The sequence below is a fragment of the Symphalangus syndactylus genome, chromosome 6, assembly GCF_028878055.3.
Source record: "Symphalangus syndactylus isolate Jambi chromosome 6, NHGRI_mSymSyn1-v2.1_pri, whole genome shotgun sequence".
In the NCBI taxonomy this organism is placed as follows: Eukaryota; Metazoa; Chordata; class Mammalia; order Primates; family Hylobatidae; genus Symphalangus; species Symphalangus syndactylus.
In genome coordinates this window covers 57,296,204-57,321,125 of record NC_072428.2, presented here as the reverse complement: position 1 = coordinate 57,321,125, position 24,922 = coordinate 57,296,204, and the positions used below count along the sequence as shown (strand labels likewise).

Below are 24,922 nucleotides of genomic sequence, written 5' to 3'. Positions count from 1 at the left end.
CTTCATGTCCTTGTTGGTGTCTCAAGGTCAGCAGCTGTCATGCCCACCCTGTAAAGCTTATGCCTCTGCTTTTGTTGGACAATACAAAATAGGTGCATTTCAGGGGCTGCTGCCACTCCCTACCTTGCAGACATTTGGCTGAGAGACATGGCATTAATGGAGGTTGGATGTGCATACCTACACACACACACAACACACACACACACACTCACACGTTCAAGATGCTGGATTTTGACAAGCATGGACCCCTTCACTTTGACCATTATTGATTTGCTTCTCCTACTGACTGCACTCTGGGAAGGTGCAAACCACACTGGGTAAGGTTCTAGTAAGTCTTCCTAGGAAAACTGCTGCCAGATGTCCTGTAAGGTTGTTGTTGAAGATGTAGTTTATGATCACACATAAGGGTTCTCATACAAAGAACTAAGAGGCTCTTCTCTTTGCTTGGCACTAGGAGTAGTTGTATTTCTTTTGAGCAATTAGTTTAATGTTTCATTGTCTTATGGACCCCATGGATTGTGTAATCTATATTTCCCTCTTTGCTTTGTTGCTAGGAAGCTCATATCCAAAATGGTGACCAAATTCTAGCATGGATTTTGCATACAGATTTCACTCCTAGATTTACCTATTTTTTAAAAAAGTCTTTACTCTCCTTTGGTCCTAATATCCTCACACGTTTATTATTTTATTGTGTGGTACTGCTTTTATTCTTCTTCATCATTAAAATTTCAGAGGAACAAAGTAGAAATAGAGACAGATTATACATATAAATAATCTACATATATTCTTTCTATCTATTCACCCATCCATCCACCTACCCTTCCATCTGTCCATCCATCCATCCATCCATCCATCCATCCATCCATTCATTCATCCATCCATCTGTTCATCCATCCATCCATCCATCTGTCCATCTGTCTGTCCATCTGTCCATCCATCCATCTGTTTATTTGTCTATTATCTATCTATCTATCTATCTATCTATCTATCTATCTATCTATCTATCATCTATCAATCTACCTTTGAGAAGAACAAAGAATCTCACAGTGTTGTTGTGAGACCCAGTGCAATAGGGTTGTGTTTGTTAACCATAATGCTGTGCTGGGTACAGGCTCCTTTGCAAAGCCCTCTTGCTGCCTGCCCACTCCACACAGAATTAACCCGTTAATCTGGCACAAAGCTGATTGCACTTTTCCTTTGTCGGAGCCACCATCCCCCTGTCATTTACATATCTGTTCCCCACAACAATGCAGCTCCTACAAGCGGGGATTCTGTTTGGTGCATTTCTGTGGCCCCAGACTCCCAGCTGAGGACCAGGTGTGCTGACCTTCATGGATGACTTGGCATTTTTGTTCCATTTTCAGTTCAAAAGCATCAACCAAGGCAAGAAGACCAGTGTTGCTGACTCCATGCTGTGGTTGCTGGAGAAATATTCCCAGAACCTGGAGGACCTGATTCAGGAGCAGACTGAGGAACTGGAGCTGAAGAGAGAGAAGAAAGAAAGGCTGCTCTGTCAGATGATTCCCCCGTGAGTGGCCCCTGGACTTGAGTGTGCCTCTAGCTTTAGCTCTAAGCACAGGGCCTGGAATAAAGCAGGTGCTCAGCAGATCTGGATTCCATGAATTTATTCAATTCACTCATCCATGTTTATTTATCTAACATTTTTCTTATGCAGCCCATTACTTTGTTTAGTTAGTTTAGTTAGTTTTGTTTATTATTATTATTTTAGATACAGGATCTCACTATGTTGCCCAGGCTGGCCTCAAACTCCTGGCCTTAAGTGATTGTCCTTCCTCAGCCTCCCAAAGTGCTGGGATTATAGGCGTGAGCCACTGCACATGGCTTATACAACATATTTTTATAGAGCCCTCACCATGTGCTAGGTACTCTGTTGGGCATGTGAGTGGAATTTCTGCTCTCTCACATCCTTGGGAGCAAGGAGCTGGGCACAATGCTTCCCCCACCCAAATATCACTTCAGAGGAAGTCATGTCCAGGGAAGGCAAGTATTCACTCCAGGGCAGTCAGCACAGCAGCAGACTTGAACCAGATCTGCTGATGCTCAACAGTTTCCTCTCAAATATCCCTTCCTAGCCTCCAAACTGTCAAAAATAGGCCCTCACACCTTATGTGTCTGGCCCCTCCCATCCCTTCAGATCTGTGGCTGAAGCTCTGGAAATGGGGGCAACTGTGGAACCAGAGTATTTTGACCAGGTTACCATATACTTCAGTGACATTGTGGGTTTCACAATCATCTCAGCCCTGAGTGAACCCATTGAGGTGGTAGGCTTGCTCAACGATCTCTACATACTGTTTGATGCTGTTCTGGGCAGCCATGACCTGTATAAGGTGAGAATACCAGGAGGCTGGCATTCCATTCCTCCCTTTACTACTGTGTCTTGATGGTACAATTACTTCCATTCATTTATGTATGTGTTTATATCAGCTAGCTATTGCTGTATAATAAATACCACCCCAAACTCAATAGGGTAAAATGATAAGCATTTATTATTGTTCACAAGCCTATGGGGCCACCAGAAAGTTCTTCTGGACACACACATACATCTGTGGGCAGCTATAGGTGAGGTAGCAGCTCTGCTGATCTCGTTGGGTTCTCTCATGTCTCTCGAGCCTTGGCTGAGAGAACTCAGCTCTGTTCCACAGTCTATCTTCCTCCAGCAGGCTAGTCCGGGATTGTTTACATGACGTGGCAGGGTTCTGAGAAAGAGGACAGAAGTACACGAGGCTCTTGAGATCTAATCTGGGATCAGGCATATTATAATTTCTGATGTATTCTATTGGTCAAAACGAAAGGCTAGCTCAGATTCAAGAGCTGAGGAAACAAAGTCCACCTCTTGATGGGAGAAGCTTCAGAGTCCCATTGCAATGGGGTGAACATAGAGGGGGTGGAGGATGTGGGCCATTTTGTATTTAATGGACCACAGTGTTTACTTGTCCATTGTCCGTCTCTCCATCCCTTTACAATCTTATCAGCAGGCTCTTCTGTGCCTGACCCTGTGCTGGGCATGAGCAGACAAATGACTCAGCTCCCACTCCTATGCTCAAGGAGCTCTCAGTCAGGGGTAGGTGTGTAAAGAGCAGGGAAGTCTTCCTGGAAGAGGTGCTGTCTTCCCAGCATTGTCCCATCTGGGAGTGGCAGCCCTAGGCAGGCAATGGGGGAAAAATATGCTAAAGCCTGAGGCTTCAGAGGGCCTGGTGAATGTGGGGATGCTGAATAAGCTGGGCTGGCTGGACATGAATGGGCCAGGAGTGGGGAGTTAGGGGCACTGGAGAGGACAGCAGAGGCCTCAGCAGGGCCTTCAAGCCCCTCCCTGTGCACCTCTCAGTCCTGGGTTTGAGTCCCAGCCTGGCCTCCAGCTTTTGTGTGGCTTTGGGCTAACAGCTTCCCCTCTCTGGGCCTCTGTTTCTTTGAATGTGAACAGGAATGGCAACCACAGTCCTGGGAGGGTTCATGGAGGATGGGAGGATCCTGTCCCACATGCACAAGTGGGTGTCAAGCACGGAGTGTGAGAGGGAGTCACCTCCTGCCTGCCACTCCTCCACTCTACCTGTGCTGTGGGGACCTTCCAACCCCAACCCTGCTCCTTGTTCTGATCCAGGGGGTCTGGGGGCAGCTTCAGACATGGTGGGGAAGGTATGGAGGGAGGTCCCAGGAAACAACACGCCAAGGCTCTACTGGCTTTAGCCCTAATTTGTGACTCACCAGCCCTGTCCAGCCATGGCCCTCCACAAAGGCAGGGGCAGGGGAGGGCCAGGCCCTGAGGGCTGAAGCCAGATTGAAAAGGATTCCTTGGGAGGAATTTTCCGAGGACACGATGAACTCTTTGAGATGCCAGACAATCTGCTGATAGCATTATTTATAGTACCCCAACGACAATAATCGCCAACACTTATTGAGTGTTTAGTGCATACTGGATGCTAGTATTAAATGCTTTATATGTATTAGCCCATTTATTCAGCAAAACAATTTACCAGGTAGGGACTGGTACTGCTAATTTATATATGAGGAAAATGAGGCAACAGAGGCTAAGTGGCTTATTTGTTAACATAATCCCAGTGGGATCTGAGGCCAAGATTTGAACCTGGTTATGCTGGTCCAAAGGCCCTTCTTCAGGGAGGCTCACCATCCCCATGACATAGACATCCTCAGGATAAAGCTGTGGGTTCATAGTGGCCCACAAGCCCTCCAGGAGCTGCCCTACCTACCTCCCCAGTTGTGTCTCCAGCCGCTCCACCTCTGCAGGCCTCTGGATCCTCACACATGCCTCGCTGCCTCTAGCCACCAGGCCTTAGGACCTCTGTTTCTCCTCCTGGAGCAACACTCTCCCTCCTCTTCACCTAGCTCCCTCCTGGCCGTGTGTCTGGTCTGGGGTTAGCCTTCTCCCGGTCCCAGACACGGTTAGGGGCACCTGTCTGATGCTCGCATAACCCCCTCTACGTTGCACTTTTATGTTTCCACCCTGAATTACTCCCCAGTGGCCGGCAGTGTCCAGCACATCATAGATCCTCAGGAAATGTGTGTTGAGGGAATGAGGAGGACATGGAGGCACAGAGAGGGAAGTGACCCACCTAAGGTTACACAGCTGGCCGGCAGCAGAGCCAGGACAGAAACCTACAGCATCCACCACGGTGCTCCATCCACTGCACCATACTGACCGACACGCACCCACAGGGACCTGTGCCACTGACAACCAAGGGTGCAGCTTCCCTCCTGTTCCCCACTCAGGACCTTAGATCTCCACCCTGGCCTGCGGTTCCAAGGCGTTCCTGAGTTTCCCTCTTGCCTCCAGAGCCGCCCTGGCCCCACAGCCCCAGGAAAACATTCCTCAACTCATCTCGCTGAGCTCCACAGCTTTGATCTGCCCTGAGTCACCCCAGCCTCATCTCTTCCTCCACTGCTAATCTTTCCTCACACATGTGTCCCCTGGCTCTGAATCATCCCTTCTGATCTGCTCTGAACTCTGGCCAGGAGGTCTGCATCTTTCTGGCAGAATGAAATGAAATCAAACAAGGCCCACGCAACATTCCAGATGTGGGGAGAGAGGAGGCCCCTTCTTCATGATGTGCAAGCGTCTCTCATCACTCACGCCATCCGCCTCGGTTTCCCCTTCGTCCCCAACAGGATCTGGTTACTGCTGTTTAATCCGGTCTGGGTTGGGAGGCAGCCAGGCAATCATTTCCTGGTTTCGCAGGGGTCTGTGATTCCCTCCCACGCTCGCTGAGTGTGCACTTTCATGGCCATGACTCCAGAGCGGAGCCGCTGGGGGCTGTCTCGGAGGCAAGGCCTCAGCCCCACCTGTGGCTCCACCAGGCGTAAGTCTTGCCCTAGCCCTACTGCCAAGCCACCCTGGGCATGTCACCTCTCTGAGCCTCAGTACTCCGCTTATAAAACAGGGATGAAAGTGTCTCTGGTTTAGGATTGCTCTGCAGATTAAGGAATGTGAGAGAAAGCGCCATTGTTCATTTAGTTACCACCTTAACTTTGAGCACCTGCCACAGGCCAGATGCTGAGGCATCCCTGAAAGCACAGAGGGAAGGGGCAGCATTAGTTAGTCACCTACAGAGGGCTAACTTGGCTGGGGAAATTTCACAAGTGATCTCATGTAACCCTTTCAGTGCCTGTCAGGGGTATGGGTTACTATCCCTACTGTACACATGAGGACGCAGGCACAGGGAGGGTAAATGACTCTCCCAGGGTCACACAGCAAGTCACTGGTAGGGTCAGAATTCACATCTGCATTTGATAGTATGGACCCTTTGCTTGCACCTCTCCCCTGGCTGTTTCTCCCATCTGTGAAGGGAACCACTGCCTCACTTACAGCTGAGAGCCCCCTATGATAGGCAGCTTTGAGTACATCACCTTTACGAGTCCCTGGAGAGCATGCCTGCTCCTGGTCATCTTTCTGTCTCTAGGGTTAAGGAGTGAATGTTAATCACCCTGCATGTTCCCTTCCAGCTCAGGCAGCAGGCAGGTCAGCAGCTTAGAGATCAGCTTTAGCAGATCAGAGACTGTGGTCTGGTTGTGTGGCCACCATGAGGCTTTCTACTCCTCTCCCCTAGTCTGGACGGTGGGGGCACACATCTGAGGCAGGGCTGGGTCCCCAGAGCTGGTGCACCCTCCCTGAATCACAGCTGCACACCTAGCAGGCAGGGTGGGAGCAGAACCTCCTCAGAAGAGAGAGAGAAAGGTCCCAAGCCATGTCCATCAAGAGGCAGCATAGTGCACAGACTCTGGAGCTGGACTGACCAAGTTCAAACCCACGCACTGGCTGCAAGTGACCTTGGCAAGTGACTTAATGCCTCTGACCCAGTTTTCACCTATAAAATGGCCTTAGTAATAGTACCTACATCCCAGAATTCTTGTGACGATCTAATGCGTTCGTAACTATAAAGGGTTTGGGACTGTGTCTGGCACATAGTAAGCACTATACGAGTATTTAAGAGGCACTTAGGAGCCGAGATCGCGCCACTGCACTCCAGCCTGGGCGGCAGAGCGAGACTCCGCCTCAAAAAAAAAAAAAAAAAAAAAAGAGGCACTTAGTCCTTTTTCCAGTCTCGCCAATCAAGTAAGGCATTCCTCCTCCTGCGGTGAGGAAGAAGAGAGGGCAGGGAAAGCCAGGAGTCTCTCCTAATTTTCCCTCCTGGGGAGTGGAGTGGAAAATCTCTTTTGTGGAAAGGTGCACAGCTTGGGGCAGCCCTGCCACCACCCCCACTGCTCTTACCACCAGCCAATGAATGCTGGGTGGACGGCAGCAGGCAGGCCACAGGGCGGGAGAGCAGGCCACAGCCCAGAGGAGGGAAACATCTTTCTCGCAGCTGGGGAATGGGAAGATTCTGTGCCCTAGATCACATGTGAGCGGGACCGATGGAGGGGTGGGATTTCAGCAGATAGAGACTGAGGAGAGCTTTTCAGGCAGAGGGACCTGGCAGAGGTGAGCAAGCCCTGGGTGTCTCTTGAAATGGTAGAAAGTGTTTCTGTCTGGCTGAAGCGTGGGGAACCAGAAGCAACTGTTAGAAAACATCAGGAAATCCTGCAGATGAAGGAGGCCCTTGATAGCTAGGCCAGGGGGCCTGAATTTTAAGCCACTGGCCATAGGGAGCAAATTGAAGTGCATATCAGAGCAGAATGTGATGTGATTAGGGCAGATCACTTTTTGGTGGTGAGGTGGAGGACAGCCGGGGTGAGGGAGAGATCGCAGGGTCGTGGGGGCGTTGGTAGTGGGGCACAGTCCACACTTGCATTTTGCGTGAGAAATTTTTTTATTTACAGCGCCCCCTAAGGGCTGTGGAGCATCACTATTCTTGTGCACCAGGTGCTAAGTGCAGAAGTGCCTGGCAGGGGAGGCTCTGCGGCTCAGGCCCGGTGAAACCAACACGTGCCTGCTGTAGGAGGAACAGTGCAGGAGCCAGGAAAGACTCAGAGGGTAGAGTCGCTGTCTTTACCCTGGCAGGCTTGGCCTGTGGTAGGGGAGAAGGCTATGCTTCATTCACATCTGTGTTCCAAGCACCTGAAACAGGGACTTAGGAACACAGGAAGGTGCTTAGGAAAGGTATATGGGTCCAGTTCACGGGGTGGAGCTGGAATCAGCCGGTGAAAGGCAGGTTTTAACCCAACTCAAGTTTTGAAAATCAGAGTTGTAGCCGGGGGCAGTGGCTCACACCTGTAATCCCAGGACTTTGGGAGGCCGAGCCGGGCAGATCACCTGAGGTCAGGAGTTCAAGACCAGCCTGGCCAACATGGTGAAACCCCATCTATACAAAAAATACAAAAATTAGCCAGGCATGGTGGCTCACGCCTGTAGTCCAAGCTACTTGGGAGGCAGAGGCATGAGAATCACTTGAACCCAGGAGGCAGAGGTTGCAGTGAGCTGAGATCATGCCACTGCACTCCAGCCTGGGAAACCTTGGTAAAAAAAAAAAAAAAAGAAAAAGAAAGAGAGAGAGAGAAAGGAAGAAAGAAAGAGAGAGAGAGAAAGAAAGAAAGAAAGAAAGAAAGAAAGAAAGAAAGAAAGAGAAAAATCGGAGTTGCCTAAAGAGAGAAGTGGCTACTGAAGAAGGAGAGACTTTCCTATCAAGGGATGTGAGCAGGCTAGAACAGCCACTGGGGTGGGGGAAATTGGGTGGGTGACCAGAAAAGCACCTTCCAGTTAGGAGATTCCAAAACCGTGATGATGATGAGGAGGACGACAGCAGCCTCTGTGTATTCAGCACTGGTATGCCTGCTTCTGTAAATACTTCACCTCTAACATTCATTCCACATAAGAGGAAACTGAAGCTCACCCAGGTGAAGTCGTCCAGGTAAATGGCAGGGCCAGGGCTTGAACCTACATCTGTCTCATTCCAAAACCTACATTCTTTCCAGTATACCTTTGGAAGGCCAGCAGGTTTGGAAAATTGGAGGCGTCCTCTAAATATATACAGTCCTCTCCAAATTAATGCCTGATCTGCCACTATGGCCTTGAGCAGATGGGGTACCCAGGCCTGCTACCAAGGAGCTCGTGGACTGAGGCCACATACAAAAAAAAAAAAAGCCACTGTCACCTGGAATACAGACAAAGGTGATCTGAAATGTACAGATCCAACCGTTGCTAAAGTGCCTGGAACTGGAGGCCTGGCAAAGATGGCACTGCAGGCCAGAGACCCACGGGGTGGGTTGGGACTCCCGAGAAGCAGCCATGTGTAGCAGAATGTGTGGTGGGCCAGCGAGGATATGTTCTCATGCCGGAGTGTGAAGGCTGTGGTTTCTAGGTGGAGACCACTGGGGACGCCTACATGGTGGTGTCGGGGCTGTCTCAGTGCAATGGGAGTCAGCATGCGGCTGAGATCAATAACATGGCCCTGGATATCCTGGGCTCTGTGGGTGACATCCGGATGAGGCATGCACCCAACGTGCCCGTTTGCATCAGGGCTGGCCTGCATTCAGGTATAGGCTACGGGCCTCCAGGGTGAGGGGCCACATCCATCTCCCAATCTTCCCTGGGGCGCTGGCTGGGACGCTTCCAGTGGCATGCTTCTGGATGTCTGAGATTCTAAAACCCTATGGTAAAAACATTTTATGTTTCTTTTTCCTTACATTATTTTGAAGTCCTAATTATGTTATAAATAAGAGAGTCTGGCCAGGCACGGTGGCTCACGCCTGTAGTCTGAGCATTTTGGGAAGCCCAGGCATGGGGATCACAGGAGGTCAGGAGTTTGAGACCAGCCTGGCCAACATGGAGAAACCCTGTCTCTACTAAAAATACAAAAATTACTTGGGCATGGTGGCGCACGCCTGTAATCTCAGCTACTTGGGAGGCTGAGGCACGAGAATCGCTTGAACCCGGAAGGCGGAGGTTGCAGTGAGCCAAGATGGCACCACTGCACTCCAACCTGGGCAACAGAGTAAGATTCTGTCTCCAAAAAAAAAAAAAGAGAGAGAGAATATGTGATGCTGATGGTCTGATGGAAGGGGCAGGACAGAAACCTGTGGTCATGCAAACAACCAAATGTTTGCTGGGATGAGTCTGGGAGAGCCCTCAGAGTCATGAATATACCCTTCCCATGTCCGTGCTCCTTCCACCATGGTTCCCCTCGCCTGCAGGATAAAGTCCATTGGCACTGCCACCACCACCCAGCCACCGCCATAGCCTCTCCAACCCCATCTCCCACCACTCCCTGCATGGCTCTCCATCCACACTCAGCTGTGTGCAGTTTCACACACATGGGTTCCTTGCCTCTGTGCCTCTGCGCCTGCTGTTCCCTGCCCACTCATTCTCTCATCCTTCAAGACAGAGCACATGTATCCTCTTCTCCAGCAAGTCCCCTGGGCTGGGTTAGAGGCCCTTTTTGGTGCTGGCACAGTCCTGGTGCTTCTTTCATCACAGCCTTGATTGCAGGTTACACATCTCTCCCCACCGGGTTGGGAGCTGCCCAAGAGCAGGGAGGGGCTCTGATCTATCTATGGCCCCTCACCTCCAGCACAGAGCCTGGCACAAGCATCAGCTCCTCTCTGGATGTCGTTGGAGACTCTAGTTAGCTTTATCCTCACCTCGCAACTGGAGCCCAGCACGTGCAGTGGGGAATGGCACGGGGGGTAGAGAAGGGTGAGGCTGTCACTGGGCTCTCTCTCTGGTCCAAGACATGCTAGAGTTCACTGGGTACATTCGAGTTTCAGGGCCCTGTGCGGCAGGGGTCGTGGGTCTCACGATGCCTTGGTATTGCCTCTTTGGGGACGCTGTCAACACGGCTTCCCGGATGGAGTCCACAGGGCTGCATGAGTATCTCACACTTCTATCCTGCCCAGGGGAGAGCCTCTTTCAATAACCTGTGTGGCCTGGCTGTTTAATATAGTTCTTAGTAACCAAATCACCACCTGGTGGCAGTGTACCCTAGTTTTCAGGAAAGCAACTACTATGTTGGTGCAAAAGTAATAGCCATTTTGGCGTTAAAACTAATGACCACACCATTCTCCTGCCTCAGCCTCCAGAGTAGCTGGGATTACAGGTGCACACCACCACACCCGGCTAATATTTTGTATTTTCAGTAGAGACAGGGTTTCATCGTGTTAGCCAGGATGGTCTTGATCTCCTGACCTCGTGATCCTCCCACCTCGGCCTCCCAAAGTGCTGAGATTACAGGCATGAACCACCAAACTCGGGAGGTGGAGCAGTGAACCCAGGTCACAAAAAAAAAAAAAAAAAAAACCACAGCTAACGGCCAAAGCTGCAATTACTTTTGCACCGACCTAATAGAAGGAGATGATATATGTCATTGGCTCTTTTAACTTTCCACACAATATTTGTGGTGATCTCATGAGCACATTAGCAGAGAAAACAATGACTCAAGAGGCAGGAAAGCTGGGTCCTAGCCCTGGCTCTGCAACTGGCTTGCTTAATGTACTTAGGCAACTTGTTCTTCCTGTAGGCCTTAGTTTCCCCATTGGACGAAGAGGAGACCCTTTAAAGTGTTTTCTTTTTAACTGGTCACGTGCCACCTCCTTTTATGCTGGGGCAGCACTGACACCACCATGAAGACATCCCCAATGTTTTTGGCCCTTACTGGCAGCAGGAGCTACCATGATGGCTTGGCTAGAGCAGCTAAAATGTTGAAGCCCCAGGTCCTCTGCCTCTGGCTGTGTAGGTAGTTGCTCCTTAATGTTCAGGGTACATCCTGCGTAACTGGACGCTATGGCTCTACTGGGAAGTCCTGCTCTTAAAAGAAAACTACAAACTGTATATCTTCTCAGACTCAGCCTTCACAGACTTCCTTACAAGTAGAAATTATGTTCCTAGGAGTTCTGACTCCATTGTGAGCTCCCCTTAGCACTCAATCTGTGTACTTGCTTTGCCTCTGGGTCTCTTTTAGTGACCAACAATTTAGAGGGACAAGAGGGCCAGAAGAAGGGTATTGTATAAATCATCACTATGTGTATGATTGATTGGAACTGCAGTCGTTGCAGCCTCTTAATGATTTTACCAAATACTAGGTATGCTGTCACCAGGTGGTGACCTGATGACTGCCTTTCTTCTCAGCATACAGAATTCATGTCAGCCGAAGCACTGTCCAGATACTGCTCAGCCTTGATGAAAGCTACCAAATTGATATCAGAGGTCAGACTGAGCTGAAGGTGAGAGAATTTTGTGGTCTTTGTGGGAAAAGTCCCCAAGGATCCAGTTTTTGTGGGAAGCAGGAAAGATTCTTATCTGACTGATGTGGCTGCCCAGAGTTGGGGATGTAGCTGGTCACCTTTACATGCCCTCTATGCTCCCCAAATTCTAAAGAAACATTGCTTCCTGGGAGCCATCTGGCTCCTTGTGAGAGGAAAGGCCAGGACAGAGAAGTCACTTCTCCTGCTGACCTATCTGTATAGCACGCCAGTGTACAACACACATCAAAATATTTATCACTCATAGTAATAATGAAAGGAGCATCGTTGTCGCCATTTTACAGTTGAAAAAATTCAGTTAAAGAGGCAGAGTGGCTTGTCAAAGTCACATAGCTCATAATTCCGATCTCATGGCTCCAAAGCTTGTGCCTTCTCCATAGCACTGTTGGGCTCCTGCCCATCCCTCAGAACCCCAGATCAGACATCACCTCTCACTGCAGCCTACCCTGACCCAGGAACACTCCTTCTCCTCCTCCTTCCCCACAGTGACTGCCATGCCTTCTGTGTGTACCCACCAGTCCCAAGGCCAGTTCCCTGCTGTTACAGTGTAATGTTGGGTTGTTAATGCTCGTGAGCACCTCAAAGGCAGAGAAAGGTCTGTAACCTGTGCAGTCTCTCTCAACGTTAACATTCTATAAAGGCAATGGTACAGCATTCCATTCAGTGACTTTTCTTCCTACCCCACCTCCTCTTCCTCAAATTCCTAAGCTGAAGCCAGGTCTGGCAGGGAGACCGGAGCAATCTAGCTTAAAGGCCTGATGCACTGGGTCCCGGAAATTTGGTGCCATATGGGACTCACTTCATTACACTGTGGAATGTTGGTGCAGGAGGGTGCAACACAGAGATGGGCAGCAACTTGTTCATGATCACACAGCCTGTGAAGACCAGTAAATGTGGAATCCTTTGCTCTGGATGGCTGGAGTTAGGGGAGAGTGAGCTGGAATAAGTCAGGGCAGATGTGTCTTATTTAGGGGGGTGAACACTGGGCATCCTGAGGAATGGATGACTTATGCCAGAAAGGGACACAGAGAGGTGTGGAGAGGACAGAGAGGTGTGGAGAGGGCAGAGAGGTGTGGGGAGGGCAGAGAGGTGTGGGGAGGGCAGAGAGGTGTGGGGAGGGCAGAGAGGTGTGGGGAGGGCAGAGAGGTGTGGAGAGGACAGAGAGGTGTGGAGAGGGCAGAGAGGTGTGGAGAGGGCAGAGAGGTGTGGAGAGGGCAGAGAGGTGTGGGGAGGGCAGAGAGGTGTGGGGAGGGCAGCATGCCAACCTTAGACTCTTCAGGCTGGCCCGGGGGCTCCAAGGACAATATTCATCCCATAGAGCCCTGCCCAGGATGGGGCATGGAACCTCCAGCCCAGCCAGCCCCGACCCTCATGTTCTCAAGCCCCCTCGCTCCTGACCTTCAGGAGCTGCACTCCCACCCCAGGGGAGGCCACCATACCAGGTCCTTCCATTGTGAAGGTTGGAGAGAATCACAGATGGTGGGATCTTAGCACTCTAGATCTGCTGATCACAGAGCTCATGATTCTTCTCTCTCTCTCTCTCTCTCTCTTTCGCTCTTCTTTCTTTCTTTCCCAGGCTGGAGAGCAGTGGCACGATCTCGGCTCACTGCAACCTCCACCTCCCAGGTTCAAGTGATTCTCATGCCTCGGCCTCCCTAATAGCTGTGATTACATGCATGTGCCACCGTGCCTAGCTAATTTTTGTATTTTTTAGTAGAGATGGAGTTTCTTCATGTTGGCCAGTCTGGTCTTGAACTCCTGACCTCAAGTGATCCACCTGCCTCAGCCTCCCAAAAGGCTAGGACTATAGGTGTGAGCCACCACGCACCTGGCTGGGTTATTTCTTTAACAGAAAAATATTAAACTTATTTAATCTTTACAACTTTGTGAGATACTGAGGCAATGGAGGCACAGAGACGTAAAGTAACTTGGCCAAAGTCACACAGCTAGGAGGAAGCAGAGCCAGAATTTCAATCTCCAGGCTCTAGGCTGCTCTCCACGGAGCTGTTGGAATCACACATTCTGCCCTTGCTGTTCAGCTTGAGGAGGTTTGCGTGGGGAGGAACCTTCCCATCCCCTTCCCTCTCTCTTCCAGGGGAAGGGCATCGAAGAGACCTACTGGCGGGGGCAGGGGGAAGGCAGGCTTCCCAGGCCCCTCCCCGCACCTGTGGACATCAAATCTGGGTGAGTAAGAGAGATTTCCCAAAAAGCTTGGACGCTTTTGTTTTGCATTTGACATTTGTTATTTTTCTGATTATAAAAGTATTTCCCGCCTAGTGTGGAAAACTTGGAAAATACAGAATTCTTTGAATATTCAATAATCCCCATCTTTCTACTCCTGGGAGGCAGCTGCTGTTAGCACTTCAGCAGGGCTTGCACACACCTCTTTCTCATGTGCTTGGTGTGCGTGAGGTCATGCGGCCCAGATCACTTCTCATCCCGACCTGTGCCCTCAGCTCACTGTCCTGAGCACCTTCCTGTATTGTTCGGAGTACTTTATAAACATACCCTCAGTAGGCCGGGCACAGTGGCTCACGCCTGTAATCCCAGCACTTTGGGAGGTCGAGGCAGGTGGATCACCTGAGGTCAGGAGTTCGAGACCAACGTGGCCAACATGGTGAAACCCTGTCTCTACTAAAAATACAAAAAGTAGCTGGGCGTGGTGACGGGTGCCTGTAGTCCCAGTTACTTGGGAGGCTGAGGCAGGAGAATCGCTTGAACCCAGGAGGCCAAGGTTGCAGTGAGAGGAGACTGCGCCATTGCACTCCAGCCTGGGCGACAAGAACAAAACTCTGACTCAAAAAACAAAAAACAAAAAAAACCCATAAACATACCCGCAGTGACTGCATCTGGATTGCAACATGAGGACACTCCAGGATTTGCAAAGCCTATCTCTATTGCAGAGAATGCAGAATCTTTCCATTTTGAGCTGACTACAGGTCATGATTTGGTAAACATTATCATGCATTTATTGCTATTCAGACTATTTCTGCAGATGAGGAATTTTTAGATAAAAAGAGCACCCACATTTTGGGGTCCATGTGAAGCAGATTCTCAGAGAACTTGTGCCTGCGTGGTGGTTTGTCTCTTCCCTCTGTCCTTTGTCCCCTAGAACCCATGTCCCTCACTGAGGGCAACATGGATGGGGTTGGGGAAGGGAGAAAAGTTAATAACATTTTACTTCAAAGTGCTGTTCCTTACTTCCTTCCACCCCATCAGTGGGCAGGCAGTCTGCAGAGGGTCGGAGGGCAAGGGGCACAGGTGTTGCCAATTGCCAAGAAGGTCCCAGGAACCATAGAGGCTGACTGGCTGATTGCACCGGTGGGGAGGCTCAGCCTGGGAAGGGCAGGGCCCCACCTGGTGTGCTACAGCGCCACCACATCAGTGCCTGGGCCAGAGCTCAGGCTTGCTGTCTCCCTGCCCAGAATGCACCCTTCATTGAAACTTCCAACGGGCTCTGCTCAGTTCTTCCAAGATGGCGCCCCACCCAAGGCCACCTCTTCCCATCCCTCAGAGACAATCAATATGGGCTTCCTGGGAAGGGACCAGAGTTGGAGCAGCCCAGGCTGAGCATCCTCCAACCAGGTGGGACTGGTGTGAACAGGGCAGGTCACAGCAGCCTTTCCCCTCCTGCTGTTGGGGGGCCAAGGCCTTGGGACCCCAAGGAGCCTGGGGCACAGCAGTGCCTCGGGGCAGGAGTTGCTCCCGTTCATCTGAGTTCCCCCTTGCCACACACATCAGGGTCCAGAGGGGCTCCCAGTAAGGGAGACAGGGAAAGAGGGTGAGTGCGTGGGCAGACGCCAGCATAGGATGGCAAGCCTCCCGGGGTGCAGACACACAGGGACACCCTTTTCACAGGGACACGCCAGCTTCTCAGAGGCAGAACCAGCTTGTGCTGGTGGAAAGGCCTTCACACGGCTGGGGCCCTTCTCCTTTGCACAGTGATGGATGGCCTGCGGGGCAGGCAGCGTGATGTGAACACAGGGCTCAGGCCTGGCCCTGACTGTTGTGTGGCAGATCTTGCTCCTGTCTGGGACCGCTGGGCTCTTCGGCTGGACTCGGTCCTCAGCTCCCCCGTGGCCCTCTTCTCTCTTCCCTTACCTCCCGTTCTCCTCCCTGTGTCCTGAGGAGCGAGCCCTCCTCTGGCCTTGCCTCCCTACCAGCGCCCACCCCACTGCTCATCTCCACTCAGAGCTCAACTTCTCAGGAGCTGGCGGCTGCCGCTGACTTCACTTCCTCACCTCCCACTCCCTCCCCCGCCCCCGCAGTCTGACTTCCACCCCCTCGGGCCAGAGGGCACTTCGGAAGGTCTCCAGTGACCTCCGTCCATGTCACCAGATCCGGGGGCAGTTTCAGTTCTTAACCTGACTGCTCAGCAGTGTTCTCTCCGCTGCCCTCCTTTTCCTAAAAACTCTTTCTTCCCTGCTCTCCTCCTCTGGCACCAGCTCATCCTCCCCTTCTTGGGGCCTCCCTCTCTACCCAGACACTAACGACACCCAGTACTTGTCTCGGGCTCCCACCCCACTGGGCACCAGGCTCCCGTAGCTCTGGCTGCTCACTCAATGGTTCCTTCTGGGGCTTCACAGCACCACAGATTGCAAAGCTCCAGCAACCCTCGAAACCTGGTCCTCCAACATCCTCAGTCAGACAGCCCAACACCATCCCGGGCTCCTGGAATCTCCACACCTACCCCTATCCATTAGCAAGTCTGGAGCCTCCAGAGCCTCCGGGGAGGCAGGTGGGAGTCCTTGCCCCCACCCAGGCCTCAGGCTCAGATCCTGCACACAGGATGTGTGTGTGCCTAGCAGCCCCAACTCCATCACACATCCCTCCTCCGGCTGGCTCTCACCTCCATGCCTTCACCCTGGCCCAAGCCACCACACTTCTCAGGTGGCCCGCCGCAGGGTTCCTAGCCAATTCCCTTCCATCCATCTCTACCCAGCAGCCAGAATTATCTTTTAAAAAACACAAACATGGGCTGGGCGTGGTGGCTCACGCCTGTAATCCCAGCACTTTGGGAGGCCGGGGCTGGCAGGTCACTTGAGGTCAGGAGTTGGAGACCAGCCTGGCCAACACGGAGAAATCCCATCTTTCCTAAAAACACAAAAATTAGCCAGGTGTGTGGCAGGCGTCTGTAATTTCAGCTACTTGGGAGGCTAAGGCAGGAGAATCGCTTGAACCCAGGAGGCAGAGGTTGCAGTGAGCTGAGATCATGCCACTGCACTGCAGCCTGGGTGACAGAGCAAGACCCTGTCTCAAAACAACAATAACAAAAGTCACAGACATGATGGACAGGACAAGTTGCTGCTGCTAACCCTTCTGGGGCTGTCCCATCGCCCTGAGACTAAGCAGCCTTTCGTGCAGCCTCCAAGGCCCTGCGCTGTCCAGCCAGTGCCTGCCCCTTGGCCCGGCCTCTCCTGCCACCTTCTGCTGCTCACCACCTGCTCACGGGCCTCCTCGCTGTCCCTAAAGCACACCGTGTTCTTCCTACCTCCGGCCGCTTGCTCTTGCTGTTCCTGTACCTGGAATGCCCTTCCTGTCATCCTGGTCTCAGTCAAATGCTGCTTCAATCAGGAGTTGGCACAGGTCACACACTCTAGACAGGCCCTGCTGTCACCCTCCAGCTCATTTCCCAGCGTGGTGGCCTCCACAGCACTTGTGACTACTGACATTTCTTGTTTGCCAGTTGACGGAGCTTGCCCTGCCCATGTAAGACTCAGGAGATCCTGGACCACTGAGACATCGGCACATCCGTCCATCGGTGCTCAGCACCCAGGGAATGTGACCTCTGGAGTCTCCTATGCACCAGCCGCCTTCCACCAAGTCCCCTGTCCCGGTCTGTCCTTTCAGGCACTACTGAAAAGCCCAGCTCCTAGCCCTCACCCCACCCATCCTGTCTCAGAACCGGGAACCTGCAGATCTGGCAGCCATTTGTCATCCTGCGCCCCCTCAGCTGATGGCTTTTCCACTCCTGGACAGAAACTTTAGAAAGTGCCAGAAATGTTTTCATCTTCTTGGCTCAGAGGGAGGGAGGAGAGCAGAGATTAGTCGCAGTGGGCACCACCTGATGTGGGAGGCTCCCAGACCTCCAGGCAGGCAGGGGAGGGTCTCCGAACCCCAGTCCTGCACAGGAGCTCACTGGGTGAACACATTCGGCATGGGTGTGGAACACCACGTGCCCCTCTACTTGTCTGGAGATGAGGTCACAGACAAACACACACACACACACACACACACACACACACACACACACACACACACACAGAATCTCTGCAGGAGGGGCTCAGGACAGGCTGGATAGGAACTTGTCTTGGAGCCGCATTTACAAAGCAGTTACCAAATTTTTGCTTGCACTATATGTTATAATTTGATTTTTATTTTTTTGAAGCCAAGTTTCCTAAAAATGTTTTTATCCCCACTTTATGTATTTCCCATATCTGCAGAAGTGATTTATCTTTCTATCTGGGGATTTTGAGGAGGCTGGTGGAGATCGGGGGAGGGAACAAAGGGCCCCCCGTACCCCCCGCACCCCCCGCAACCATGTCTTGGTGTAGCCACAAACTCAAGCAGCAGTGCCCACAAGAAGCACTTTTCGTCAGACATCACAGAGACACTCCACACAGTGGCCCCCTCTCTCCTCTGCCTCGCAAAACAGGCACAAAAAACCTCCCCTGCCAGCCAGGTTGCTGTGAGACCCTGGCTGTCCCTCGGAGCCTGGCTTTCTTCTCTGGGTAATGGCAGTGACCCAGCTCCACCCTGTTCCTGGCACCTGTGGGCAGCAAGTGAGAAAAGGAAAGTGTGTAGGAGTCCATGGTCCCTACCTTGGATCTGTATATTACCTGGGAGTCACAGAAGCCCTCACCATGGCCTCCCAGCCTCCCAAGGTCATGTCCTGAGTAGGGGTGGAAGCTGGGATAGTTCCCCATCTCCTAGGAGGCCACTGTACTTGAAGCCACACCTGCAGATGAGTCAGCAATGGCATGGCCTTGGAAAAGACACTTCACCTTTCCCAGCCTCAGATCCCTAAAGTTCAAGGCAGGGCAGGTGGCGTGTGCCCATGGCCGGGCTTCTTGGGGCCCAGGAGCGCGAAGGAAGTGAAAGGAGCTCCCCGTCAGCAGGGTGGGGCTGTAAATGCCACGACTGCGGCTTTCAGTGGTCGCTTTGTGATTCTTGTTTCTCCTTTTTCTCCAGAGACCCTTGGTAAGACTTCATAAACCAAGAAATCAGGGCAGCCTTTGCCAAAGCCCGTCAGGACACGGCAGGGACCCAGAGCTCCGGGAAGACCTCGGCCAGGCCCTGAGGAGAACAGTGTGGGGCAGGTGCCTGCACCAGCGAGGAGCCTCCTGTGGATACGCCCTTCCCCCTCCCTGCTCCACTTCCTTCAAAGACTTCCTTTCTGAGCTCCCTGGTGGCCAACCGGGTGATCGTTACTAAGTGCCCAGAGTGATTGTAATTGATGCATTCCCATACGAATCCTAGAGCTGAACTTGCCTCTAGACACAAAAACAATAAAAATAGAAACCCTCCCCTCCTTTCACGTGGTGCTTCGTCCTCAGCAAATGGTTTTGATGCAGAGAGCTCATTACCATGAGAGCCGACCCTGAGGAGCCCTGTGCCCACTGCTAGCTGCAGGGCCCAAGGCCCAGGGGGAGGAGGTCATTTGCCCCAGGTGGCACAGCTGCTTTGGGCAGAAGCAAGGCTGGGACGAGGAAGTGAAGCCAGGCAGATGAGGGCTCCAGGCTCATCTGGGCCTCCCACTTGCGACATATCTGTTTTGTTGTCTCTGAAAGGGGCATTGAGAGGATTCAGAGCGTCTAACACAGGGCCTGGCCCATAGGAAATGCTCAAAGTGTGCTGCCTCCTTCCCTGCCTCTCCTCCCCAAGGCAGCCTAAACCTTCGGGTGTCTGTGAGCACTGTGTCAGGAGTCCAGGCCTTGGGACACAGGAACTCAGAAACTCAAGATGGAGAAGGGAAGGTGAGAATTCCTCAGTTCTCAGGAAAATGAGATGAGAGTTCTGTCTTACAGAAAAAAAAAAACACAAAAACCAACAGCCAACTTATTAAATTGTCTTCCAACATCAGAGTGCTCACCAAATCCCCGCGGGTGATTTCAGAGCAGGCAAGATCAGGCACACGTGGAATTCATTTCCCCAACTGAGGGGAGAGGGGCGGGGCCAAGCAGGCAGGTTAAGCCCCAAACAAACTTATCCTTTCCTCAAAAGACCCCTTAGGAGGGGGGAGCTGGCATGAAAACTTTGAAGTGGTGGTTGTTGGGAAAATGTTCTGCCTGAGGGCTGCTGTGCCCACAGAGGCCAGGGTGCCCCTGTGTGTGTGTGTGTGTGTGTTTGCGTATGTAAGAGAGAAGAGGTGTGTAAGGATGTGACGATATGTGTAGAATTGGCTTTGGGAGATGCCACTGCCTTTCCCTACCTGTGCAACTTTGGGCCTAACCTTTCTATGCCTCAGTTTCCTGAAATGCAAAACGGAGCCAGTTACTCTTACGTCCCATATCATCACGAGAGTCCCATATCATCCTCATTTGAGAGGACCGTGGAAACACCACATCTGGCCCTGTGAGCCTGCAGGAGTGTTGAGCAGGGAGGATCTGCACACGTGTGTCTGTGGAATGTGCCCATGGCTTGTGTGTGATTGTGTCTGTGTGTGTGGGACAGCTGTGGGGTGGGGTGAGGGACAGGGACAGAGATGTGGCCCTGGTTTCTCCACAGGCTCTCTGGGTGGCCCCCTTTAGGGCTATGGATTTTCTCTCGGGGCTCCAGTTTCTTCATCTGTAAAATAAGCATGTGGTCTAGGTGACTCCTGAAGCCGCCCTGGATGCACAGCTGTGTGTCTGCCGTGAGCATCCATAAGCATATGCATGGGTTCGTGCCCTGGCACCACAGCTGGGCAGGAGGAGACCAGAGCTTGACCAGGGCTCCTCTTTCCTACTCCTGTGGACTGAAGACCTGTGTTCTCCGCCCACATTCCTATGTCAAAACCCCAGTCCCAACATGATGGCTTAGGAGATGGGACCTTTGGGAGGTGATCAGATTATAAGGCTGGAGCCCTCACAAATGGGATTAGTGCCCTTGCGAGAAGAGGCCAGTGAGCTAGCTCTTTCCACCAAGGCAGAGCACAGCAACAAGGGGCCATCTGTGAGCCTGTAAGAGAGGCCTCACCAGCGCCAGGCCCTGACGGCACCTTGATCTGGGACTTCCAAGCTCCAAAACGGTGAGAAGCAAATATCTATTGTTGAAGTCCTCCAATCTGTGTTATTCAGTTACAGCAGCCCAAGCTGACTAAGACACCCGCCAAGAAGCCGAGTGGCCCAGGCTGGTCTGTTGGCGCCTCTAGGCCTTCTGTTCCTCACTGCACAGGAGGGCCCAGGCCCCTGCCCTAACTGCCTTACGAGGCTGCTGTTAGATCAAGGAGGCAGTGGGTGTGAACGCACACTCAGCTGAGAAGTGTGGTGCAGATGTGACTTGGGGAGTGGGGTGGGTGAACAGATCTGTGTGACCTTGTATATTTAAGTGGACGCCAGGGCTCAAAGGGCCCTTTGCAGGCAAGTGACAGTGAGCCTGTGCCTGTGCCTGTGGACATGTGTGGGTTGTCATTGTGTCTGTGTCTGCATGTATGTGCTCGTCTGTGGGCATCTGTGCATGTTGTCTGTGTATATGTGCATTTATGTGTCCATGTGTTTCTGTGTATGTGCATTTATGGCCTTGGTGTGTCTCCATGTATGCAGCTTTACTGTGTATGTTATGTGTCTGAGCAGTCTGAGCACCAAAATCTGGGGCAGTGGTACATCCCCTCCTGTCCCAAAATCGGGGGCAGTGACACATGTATCTGTGTGCATACCATGTGTGCCCATATGTGTGATGTGTGTCCAAGTACCTGTTGTGTGCATGTGTGCTGTTTGTCAGGGTGTGTCTAGATTCAGCCATGGGTCTTCGTGCTCTTGGGCCCTCTGGAAGGTTGTACGGTGGGATCAGCTCTTGCCCCTCTGCTCACTCCCTCAACTGCCCTTGCTGAGAGGGGCTGAGTCAGCTCTGTTCTTAGAGGCTCCTAAGGACTCTAGGAGGAAACTTTGGCTCCAAAGCTGACATACTGCATGTAACTAGACTCCCTACATTGGTCCGTTTTCACACTGCTGTAAAGATACTACCTGAGACTGGGTAATTCATAAACAAAAGAGGTTTAATTGATTCACAGTTCTGTATGGTTGGGAAGGCCTCAGGAAACTTACAATCATGGCAGAAGGCAAAGGCGAAGCAAGGCAACTCTTACATGGTGTTGAGAGAGATAGAGAGAGAGAGAGAGAAGGGGGAAGTGCCCAACACTTATAAAACAAGAAGATCTCATGAGAACTCACTCACTACCATGAGACCAGCCTGGGGAAACCACCCCCATGATCCAATCACCTCCCACCAGGTCCCTCCCTTGACACATAATTCAGATTACAATTCGAGATGAGATTTGGGTGGGGACACAGCCAAACCATATTCCTCCCCGCCCCCCACACACACCAGGGTTCTCACCTCTCTCCAACCTTCCTCCATCAGCTAGGGACAAAGGAAGAAGGCCCATGCCCACCTGGATCCTGCATCATGCCCCTGGACTGGGCTGGCCGTTTCCTCCTGGGAGGCTTTATGTCTCATTTTATTTCCCCACTTACCTGCTACCTGCTATGGGCCAGGTGTGTGCCAGGAGCTTCATGCACATTGTCTCAACCATGCTCACTCTAAAATGAGAGTTATTTGCGCACTTTACAGATGAGGAACTGGAGGCTTGGAGGGTGAAGTGCCTTGTATGTGTCAGCCCATCTGTCTCCTGATCTGAGGTGGTGATGCAGGGCTACAAAAGCCCAGAAAAACTGCAGTTGTCCCTGGAGGGTTCCCAGGGGAGGCAGCCTCGGTGAGCACACAACTTCCTCTTCCGCAGAACAGGGGTGAGGATAGCACCTTCCAGGTGAGGCTGAGGAAGCCCTCAGGAGGAGCCAGCCTGGCATTCGCATGGGCTTCCATGCACATGCTCAGATGGGACGCAGAGATGGAGCCCCAAGTCATGGCTTTCATGATGAGTCAATGCCAGCTGGTGCCAATGAAGGCCTTCCCCCCAGCAGCCTGTGACCATTCACCTGTCCCTTGGAGTACATTCCCAGCAAGGGGATATTCTGGCATTTCCAGAGGTTGGGTTCTCGCTATGGCAGATGGAGCTATGGGCTTCCAGAAGGTCCTTGCAGGGCTGGGTGATCTGGAATTGCTTGGTCCCTGGTTCTTCAGGTGGGCACACTTTGGGATGGACTCCTTAGAAAAGCCCAAATACTTTAGCCTGGCATTCAAGGCCCTACACAGGCTGGCCCCACCTCATCTGCCCTCTATACAACCAGCTCTAGCTATGACACACTCCTTACTCTTCTGCAAACCCCTCATGACGCCGCATCTTTGCTTTTGTTATTTTCTCTACCTAGATGACCTTGTCCCTTTTTCAATACCTGGTGAATGCCTCTACATCCTTCAAAGTCCACCTAAAATGCCACCTCCTCCTGAAACCCTTTCCCAATCCTCCTTGGTATGGAATTAGTAGCTGCCATGGATGACCCTCACTTGAGAGGAGGGATCTTATCTAGTTCCTTCCTTTAGTCCAATGCCCAGGAAGAGCCATGTACTAGAAAGCTGAATTGATGAATGAATAAATTAAGGAACTAACTAGCCCAAAGGCGTCTAATAAATAATCTCCCCTCCCGCAATGCCAGCTCCTGAGGTCACCTTCCTGGTTTCTCCTCTGCTGTTCTCTGCATCTGAGCTTGGTTGATCTGATGCTTAGCTGGGATTCCGGCACACCAGGCACAGGCAGCATGTCAGCTCGTGGCTCCCCTCGCAACCCTGCCTCTGCTCACCACTGCCTTCATGCTGCAGTGGACGCCCTCACCTCCAACCCCTGCACCGGCCTGGAGGCTCTTTCCCAGCTCCGTTTCCCACTCCTTCTGGCTAACTCCTTCTTCTCCAAATCTCTGTTCCTCTGCCATTTCTTCCAGGAATCCTTCCCTGACACACTCCCTTTCATCCCAACGTGCTGTGGGCGGGGCACCTCCTCTGGCCCCTCAACCCTGAGCCACCCTGTCCGTCACTTACGACACTCTAGGTATGGTCTTGTGTCAGCCTTTCCCTGCAGAAGGGGGCTTCTGGAGGGCAAAGGTGGGTCCGAACCCTGTTTGTGTGACCCCAGTGTCTGGCCAGTAAAGTTCAGTGGAGAAGAAATACGACAGATCAGGGGAGGTGGAGGCTACTGTGGTGGCAGGTGAGCCTCCCTTTAAGGAAATCCACGTGCATGACAATTCAGATTTGCTCAAAAGACAGAGTGGAGTCTACACTCTCACAGAGAGGGAGGTGAAGTGACACAGAGCAGGAGGGAAAGGCCACACATGTACTGAGCGCCTGCTGTGTGCACTGTCTCAGCACCCTGCATCTTCATTGAGCAGTGAGGACACGAGGCTCTGAGAGGAGACTGACTAGCCAAATGGGCTGCTGCGTTCACCGGGGCTGTGGGACACCCAAGCCCGGCTTCTTCTCAAGGGCTGGCCATGCCACCTCCTATGTAGGCTTTGACCTGCACAAGTCCCTCTTGCTGGAGGCCCCAGTCTCTCCATCAGGACCAGCGCAGATTTCCGCGGCCTGAGAGACTCTTTGAGCAATCCACTAGGGGGCAGGCAAGTCGTTCCAGAGTGAACCAGGAGCCCCTCCCGCAACCCAGGAGACTCGTGGGCCCCTCCCCAGCCCGTAGGCTCCCGGGCTCGGCTGCCCAGCAGGGAGAGGGAGGAGGGAGATACACGGAGTGATGGGGCACCCCACGGTGGAGTCCCACGTGGGCAACCTCCCTGAATGACTGAAGCACAAAGCGAGTTCAACAACTCTCCATTTCTCACTGGCGCACTGGGGAGCTGGATGTGGTTTTTGGCTCTGTCAATGTGCAACGTGGGCTCAAGGATAAGGAACCTGGCCCCTGTGCATCGTGAAACAGCAGATCTCAGGGTCCCGTCCCCACTGGAAAGACCTGGCCCAAGTTGGCGTGTGTCCAGGATGTGTCCAGCCTCCAGATACTAACATTTTCTGTGACATAACGCATAGGTGATCATCTTATACCATTCTTGCCTGGATGCTGGCTCCTGTGGCGTATCACACTCTCTCCTGGGAGGCAGTTGTGACTGCCCCATCTACAGACAGGAGAAGCATCTCTGATCTGTGGACATTTCCCCGTGAG

The 24,922-nt window shown here is 52.2% G+C and overlaps 1 protein-coding gene across 1 annotated transcript in view; it reads left to right on the top strand.

Annotated features, from left to right (window-relative positions):
- The window catches only part of LOC129485293 (guanylate cyclase D-like), a 34,313-nt gene extending 15,213 nt beyond the window's left edge, over window positions 1-19,100 (top strand). Inside the window, 7 exon segments of the mRNA XM_055284666.1 lie at window positions 1,365-1,528; window positions 2,156-2,348; window positions 8,769-8,943; window positions 10,174-10,272; window positions 11,531-11,625; window positions 13,760-13,848; window positions 18,856-19,100. Coding sequence (XP_055140641.1) covers window positions 1,365-1,528; window positions 2,156-2,348; window positions 8,769-8,943; window positions 10,174-10,272; window positions 11,531-11,625; window positions 13,760-13,848; window positions 18,856-18,964 — 924 coding nt within the window. The 3' untranslated portion in view covers window positions 18,965-19,100.
- Window positions 19,101-24,922: the final 5,822 nt, after the last annotated feature.